The sequence below is a fragment of the Perca flavescens genome, chromosome 6, assembly GCF_004354835.1.
Source record: "Perca flavescens isolate YP-PL-M2 chromosome 6, PFLA_1.0, whole genome shotgun sequence".
Taxonomy (NCBI): domain Eukaryota; kingdom Metazoa; phylum Chordata; class Actinopteri; order Perciformes; family Percidae; genus Perca; species Perca flavescens.
Genome location: NC_041336.1, coordinates 11501965 through 11510145, shown reverse-complemented (window position 1 = coordinate 11510145; position 8181 = coordinate 11501965). Strand labels below are relative to the sequence as shown.

Sequence of the window (8181 nt, the reverse complement as noted above, 5' to 3'; positions counted from 1 at the left end):
CTAACTATCTATAAATAATACAAAGAAGCACTCACTTTAACTGCAGACAGTGTAATTTATTTAGTTATGCAGACGCTTCCAACAGTGAATCAGTAATATATGTTTAAAATGAAATCAAACAGAACTAGAACTCCAAGCAGTTATGATGGCGTCCAAGCCTCCCACGCGAGTCCCTCCCGACAACCCGTGGAGTCTGCCAAAGTTGAACCCGAAGCAAAGAATACAAAAAAAATCACCATCAATTGTTGAATGCCCATCTTATTCTGGGCCTGGTATTTGAATTAGAGCATCACAGGGTCCCCCAGCAACCGAGGTTAACTTTCTACCTTTCTCGAATCTAGGGTTCTTGTACTATTTTTACAATCCCTATATAGTAAATACGTCAACCAGGTGCGACAGATCGCCTGATCAACTTTGCAACACAAATATGTTATGGTTATGGACCATAACCCTAGGATATCTCAGCTCGTCAATTGTTTTTGCTGATTTACTAAATCAAGCTTCATAATTGGGTCAAGCTACTTCCCATTTTCTTAGCCATCTGTGTCCACTTCATCTCCTCTGTACTTTCCACCACCTTTCATTTCCCTATACGTTCATTACACACACTTTTACAAGGTCAGGAGGCCATTTGTTTCCGAGTCAACTTTTAACCTACTGTATAGAGAGTTTTATTAATTTTTCAGGGACTGTTGACAACCAAAAACTAGCCTACCTCGTTTTTGACTGTCTCCATTTGTCAATTGACCTTGCGGCCCGTTGCGGGTCTACCAGATATTGACATTGGTGACATCTCTGCCTCTTACAGAGATGAGAAAAAAAGTCTTACAGAGAACTTTTAAACTGAGTGAACCTTGACTCTGCAACTGTGTTGCCAATTTGTCATCTCTCCCTCTTACAGAGATGAGAAAAAAAGTCTTACAGAGAACTTTTAAACTGAGTGAACCTTAACTCTTCAACTGTGTTGTCAATTTGTCATCTCAAATTCAGTTTCACTTGGAAATATGTTTCATTACTCTTACTTCCCTTTTATTGTGACTTTAAAGGAGAACTCCACCAACTTAGCATCAAACTTTTATAACATTGTCGGACTCATGAGGGACACTTTTAATAAAAAGTGTACAAACTGATGGAGCAAAATCTGAGACATTGTCTTTTTTATTTTTCACATTCTTCTTTCTTGTCAGAACCTGGTGTTTGTATTACCCACAATGCAATTCAATCACCAACGCTTTAGTCGAAGATTTGGGTGTGTTAGCGGTTAAAGTAGACTTGAGCAGCTAGCCTTAAGCAGAGGAGAGGAGCATACTACTGAGGTCTGGTAACCTCATGTCATGTCGTTCCAAATTCCACACTGTGTTTGTCCAGGCGTGTGAGGCAAGAGATAATGCTAAGGTTCCATAGTCCTTTGTCCCCAGGGCCATCCAACTCTTCAATATCACACAAAGGGGGAGGGGAGAAATGAACTTTTCATCTACCATTATATCACTTTGTCTGCTGTACACCTGGCTGTCTTATAGGCTATATTAGCCCTCCCACACAATCTGGACTGTGGTCATAACATCTACATCTTATAACTTATTCCATGTTATATATTGTTCTTTTAATATTTAATAATAACCTATTGCACTGTTCAACCCCTGCACTGTTCACTTTTGCACTACCACCATTGCACACACTCTACCATAGCACCTTATCATGGTCATTGCATCACATGGCCAGTCCATACCAGACCTTTGTAATAACTTCACAAATTGTTAACTATTTAGATTTCTGTGAGTGATTTTTATGTATGTGAGATATATGTGTGCATATGTGTTTGTTGTGTTATTTTTGTCTAAGCTACTGCATGCCTAAAATTTCCCTCGGGATGAATAAAGTATCTATCTATCTATCTATCTATCTATCTATCTATCTATCTATCTATCTATCTATCAAAAATATTGGAGAGTATTTGTCAGTCAACGGTTGAATATACCCATTGAAATGAGTGAAAGTGCATTGCCTATTGAGCTTTTAGGATCAAATTGAGCCAAATGCATAATGTGTGCAAGCCTTGCAAGGTTTACAACACTATATGTTCCGGTGATGAAACGCAATAAACTCAAGACCTATAGTCCTTTGCTTTCATTTCCTATTATTAAATCCTGCTGGGAGTTCACACTGTTCAAAAACAGCTTATTGCAGATAGCATGTCTCCTCACTTTCCCACAGCCATTCATCACAGACCTAAGTCTCAACCATCACGAACCTTCCAACAATCAATTTTCCAAGAACAGAGAGATCCATCCATCTATTCAGCAGGATGTTGCTACAGTAGTGTGAGTGTGAGAGCGCTGCTGCATGCATCCTGGCACCCAAGCGCCCTGACTTCTTGGCTCTGCTTGCACCTCGAGCTGCTGGCAGGACAGCAGACCTCTCACCCATCTCCTCCTCTGATCACCATCATCAACACACACCCTTCACCCCAAGCCCTCCCTCTTCCCCCTCTCACTTTCAGAGGTGTCTGGTGACTCTGGCCCCTGTTGTCTTGCCCCTCCCTTAATCGTGGAGGAGAGGAAGAGAGAGGGAGAAAGAGAGAGGCTGCAGCCCACTACCACCATGTCCCCAGAGGCCCCTTGCCTGCCTGCCTGCCTGCCTGCTCCTCCTGCTGCTCAGTACAGCTGTGGCTCAGCACCAGACCCTGACCAGCTGGGATCTCAACCCTGTCAGAGAGCCACGACAACAGCCACTGTGGGCGTGTTCACACTGTGTGTGAAAGCTCCTCATCGCTGACTATTAGGTGAAGCCCACAGACACCAACTTTAACTACAGCTTCCAACAACAACAGCAACATATCTGCTGGTGCTGAGAAGATTCTCTTTTGAGCATGGCTGTGGCACCCTGGGCCCTGGCACTTCCTCTGCCCCTGGTGCTCACCCTGCTCAGCCTGGCACCGGCGCTCACCTTGGGAGGCTGCCCAGCGGCTTGCCGGTGCTCCTTCGCCATGCTGCAGTGCCTGGAGCCCAATGGTATCATCAGCATCCCGGCACTGGCGCCGCAAGAGAGCGAGAATGTGACGGAGATGTGAGTATGATGTTCCACCTGCTCTGCATGTGCCTCTAAATCAGCACGAGTTTATCAGATGCCTTGATGTTGGTGGTTTGCCAAATAGTTTTTTTTTCTTTCTGTTTTTTCATGTTATTACTCTGGGTTGGTGTTGGATTAGTATGGAGTGTCTCAGTGGCAGAGTTTTGGATTTCATGGATTTAATTGTCTGTAAGGCTTTATTTATTTCTCATTATTTGATACAGTCAGATTCTGCTCTGTTGGAATGGAGAGAGTTTGTTCTTTGCGTTAGCCAAATCCATCCACTGCTTTATGTAAAGTTAATATACTGCAGTTTGAGATGCATTCGCATGGCATGATCAATTGTGGATTGCTACTGACAATAACTGGCACAGAGTGACAGGAACTGATGTCCTATTATCCATCATATCCATCAAAGTGTGGCCTCAGGGTCTTTAAAGGATCTCAGCACTGTTAGCTCTTGGAGGAATTGTGGAAAACCTCACCAAAATCATTTGAATTCTTTTATGTTATAAAAGCGTCAATCTAACTCTACTCTTGAGGACATAACAACACCATTGGTGTCCATTGAGATGGAAAATGTGTACTGAATGTTTGGAAATATACTTTTTTGATTAGATGTAGTTGAATAAACTATGACTTCAGTTTGAATCTTCTTTCGGTTGTTCGCTGTGGTGCGGTTTTTTATTATCAACAAAATGTATTTTAACTATACCCCTGAAAAGTTGATTTAAAATCTTACTTTTTTTTTCAAAAACATTAAATATTCATATCTAAATGATCACTGATTTGAAGTTGTTGTTCCATAAACTGTGACTTCTAACTTTACTAAAGGACAGGATACATACGTACCATCTTCTAAAGGTTAACTAATATTATGTATTACTTATCTGAGATACATGTGGCTGGAGAAAGTATTTTTCAATTTTCAAAGCTCAAATTTAAATTCCATTTCTGATGAAAGGTCTGCTGAATGGGTGTACCACTGAGGTTGTTCTGACCCAAATTATTTTCACTTTGGTTCAACTGGTGCTCAAAAGATAAAGTAATAAGGATGGATGATGATGTTCATGGTTTGAAGGCTAGTTAGTTCTTTACAACCATAAGCTACATGCCACACTTTTGATTGTCACATATTTATGCAAAGACAAGCAATTGCTCAGATGAACTGAGACTTCTCACTCAGCTACAGCAGCAGATGACTGTCATTTAACATTGACTTTTTAAAACTTTGTATGAAAAAGGAAGAAGAAACTGAGCGCCTGTGATTTAAACGTGGCTCCTGTATTATTATGCAACCCACCATCAGCTCCAACATGGAAAACTAAATGTCACTCTCTGCACCACCACGCTGTTCTCTCTTTGTTCGTGTCCCCATATGTGAGCAATTAGCACTTGTTAAAAAAGGAAATATGTTTCAGAAATGCTATTTCGATGGAGCAAGTCCATTTACTGCCTCTATTCACCTATACCTCTCCTCGTCTTTCCCCGTCCCTCTCTCTTTTTTCTCTTTTCCCCCTCTCTTTCTTAGTCTTATCACAGAGGTATTTTCTTGTATCTGCAGCTAGACATTCGTAGTAGAGCTCAGGGTGAGGCTTGGCATTCTCTCTGAACCGTTCAATCAATAAGTGAGCGGGCCTATAATCTGGCTTTTGTTAACCGCGGTGCTCTACATGCCAGCAAACAACACACTTCCCCGTATTGGCTGTGCAAGGGAATACGGCCGATACGCAGAACAAACAAGGGGCCATTAACTGTGGAACCGGGGCCAAAATTCATCATATGCTGAGTTATAAATTCAATTTTGTGAATTGCCAGTCAATGACTCCACCCGGGAACAATAGATGATATACAACCCACTTGGCTCAATCCAATAAGTAAGGGCGATGGGTGATCCTGGGCCCACCTGCCCTGTAATCACATTATTGCTGTGTGGGTCAATCAGAAGTGAATAAAACGGTTTGTGTGTTGCAGCTGACAAACAGAGAACTGGGAGGTAGAAACAATGCCACATGCTGAAAGTGGCTGTCATTAACTGGAAATTACTGCAGGTATTTCTCAACATATGCACTAGACATGGAAATAAATCTATATTCCATTGATTGGTATATACTGTATGACAGCTGTCCCCATGGATTATTTATATACTGTATATACAGTACCATGCCATTTTCACTACATTTCCTACATTTGAGAGGAAAATAAGAGGAAAGTAAGATTTTAAAATCATGAATATTCAATGTGATAAGACAAAAATATTTAAAACCAAGTTTTTGGTTTAAATATGGTGAAAGAATGCTTTTGAGACACCACAGCAGGGGCTCAAGACAGCAGACTAGCTTCTAGTGGGTCATCAGGACTATACAGAACTTGTAATGGTTTTTAATGGATCCTGTTTTCTGGTAAAAGCATCAACTGTTGCTTCAGATACTGTATGCTGCCATTTCTGGTTACACAGAATTTTATAGTAATGAAAGATTTTCTTTAAAGATTTTCTGTTTAAGCAAGCAATAAACAGTTCTTTTGTATAAAAAAAAAAAAAACTCAGCTAGTCTGCTTCATCAGGATTGTGTATGTGTGGTTTAAAGGTGCAATGTGTAATACTGAGAGCTAGCATTTGAAATGGTTACTGCAGTCCAAATTCAAAATATTGGAAAGAGTCGTCTCCCACAGCCCCTCCTCCCCATAGCCTACTCGTAGTTCACGGGGGTTGCCAGGCTGAGAACGCTGAACCCAATTTCCCATAATGTCAATGTTAGCTAAATACTAGTCTATATCTACGAAGTTTAATTTCCGTGATTGTTCAGGTGCCGCCGGAAAAATCACTCGGATGTCCCTCATCTCGGCTGCATTTTAAACTCCGCTGGATTTATGAGGACTATGATTAACTGCTCCTCAGATCTCTGCAGGGTAAATCCAGACAGCTAGCTAGACTATCTCTCCAATCTGAGTTTTCTGTTGCTCGACTAAAACAACTTTGAACATATACACGTTCCACCAAAACAAGTTCTCTCCCGAGGCTTTTTTGCAGAGGCACCATTGCTCCGTCCGATGCTTAGATCCGCCCAAGACCATTGTGATGGGTTTAAAGAAATGCCAACAAACCAATGCACGTTTTTCTCCCATCCCGGAATGCTGTGTGGACTAGTCAGACCCTCCTCCACAGCGCAGCGGAGTAGCTAGATGCTGGCTATGTTGGCAGTCATAAAAGCCTGTGCTCTCGCAGAGCTCTCTACCCGACTGACACCCACCCTTTCTCGGCTAAACCTTAATGCAACAACATCTAAAAACACTAAAGTTGTGGTCCTCTCTACCCGACTAACAGCCACCCTTTCTCAGATTAAAATTACGGCAACAACCGCTAAAAACACAGCAACCACGCGGTCCTCTCTAAGCCGACTGACAGCCACCGTTTCTTGGCTTAAAATGATGGCAACAACCACTATAAACATTGCAACCTCGCGGTGTCTGTACCCAGGTCGCAATCACTGTTTATCAGCTATGGCTGCTGAACAGGCTACACGGATGTTTTGCCAAAGTTAAATAGCATGTTTCCATTATGAGGAAGTCAAACTTGCGGTTTCTGTCATATGTCTGTCACGGTGGCTGTAAACAGCCGTGGCCCACTTGGTCCTGCGGTAACATCAGCAGTTTGCTCCTGCGAGATCCTTGGGAAAGGTCCCATCTATTCAAACATCTCAGCTGGCTGTCCTTGCGTTGAGTGCTGAATTGATCTGCAGTGTGGATTGTCATTGTCAAAAGGCATTTATCTGGTTTACGTTGTGTACAACATGGAGGACCTTATGTTGTCTGGATACAAAACTGCCTTTTAAAAATGGCAAATCAGTATTTTATTGTTCCTAGTAATGGAATATCCTAAATGAAAAACGCAAATGATGATAAATCTCTCTCTCTCTCTCTCTCTCTCTCTCTCTCTCTCTCTCTCTCTCTCTCTCTCTCTCTCTCATTAACCAGTTACATCGAAAACCAGGCAACCCTGGAGAATATAACAGAAATTGATCTTGTTAACTACAGAGAGCTGAAGAACCTGTAAGTACTGCTTTTCTCACAACTTAGACAACTTACTGTGAAACAAAGACACATGTTCAATGGATCATGTTTCATATTGTAACATTGGTTTACTGCACTGTACTGAGTACTGTTTGTTCTTTAAGTGCAATTCTCAATGTCATTCCATACAATTGACCCTTACTTACTGACTTACTTACTTACTGTTGCAATGCCAAGGAAGATGATGTAATGTAAGATGTTATGTTGTACTGTTTTGATCATATTTGTTGGTACTTATTAAACAGTTTTATAATTTATAAAATTGTTTAATAAGTACCTATACATAATAAGACTACCTGATGTGTTGTTGGAGTGTAAACTTCCTCAAATCCAATAAACACAGTGGAAATACTACACAGTGGATGCACTTGTTGTGAACGGGGCTCTTTTTAATTTAATCTAAAACCCCAAAAATTGATGTGGTGCGTTAATTTTGTGCTCCATGGCTTTGGAAGTAACCTTGGTTACTATTGTAGGTAGTAAGCTAGTTAGCTGGACATGCTAACAATCACAGTTTACGTTACAGAAGTTAAATCCATTCCTTTAAATTTTGCTCTTGAAAAACACTCTTTAAATGCTCTTACTAAAGCTATTCACTCTTACTACAGCCCTGTACATCCAAAGCTTGACAGCTTGAAGATTTACCTTAAATAGAACCAAAGGGCCTTGAACAAACCAAGAAAAACAGACCCACACTAAGGCCTAGTCCACACGGACACGGGTATTTTTATAACCGGAGTTAAACCCGTCCACACATGCTCGGTTTAAAATAAATCTCCGTCCACATGAAAACGCAAAAACACGCTGTCAAGCCATTGCAAAGAATCATCAACAAAGCAGTTTGCGGCGCACAATATGACGTCAAACACAGCGGATAACGGCACACACTCTGACGTCGCAAGGCAAAAAACCCGGTTATACTGTCCACACGTCAACACTGTAACCGGCGTTCCTGAAAATGCTCACCCTGGCCGGAGTTTTCAAAAATGTTCGGTTACAGGGCCCTGAAACTGCGTTTTTGTGTGGACGGAAGGCCGAACC

The 8181-nt window shown here is 41.5% G+C and overlaps 1 protein-coding gene across 1 annotated transcript in view; it reads left to right on the top strand.

Moving 5' to 3' along the window:
• Nucleotides 1-2725: 2725 nt before the first annotated feature.
• Nucleotides 2726-8181, top strand: part of ntrk1 (neurotrophic tyrosine kinase, receptor, type 1) — a 30221-nt gene continuing 24765 nt past the window's right edge. The window contains exons 1-2 of the mRNA XM_028580879.1: nucleotides 2726-3066; nucleotides 7045-7119. Of these exons, the coding sequence (XP_028436680.1) occupies nucleotides 2870-3066; nucleotides 7045-7119 (272 nt within the window). The 5' untranslated portion in view covers nucleotides 2726-2869. The remainder of the gene's footprint in view (nucleotides 3067-7044; nucleotides 7120-8181) is intronic.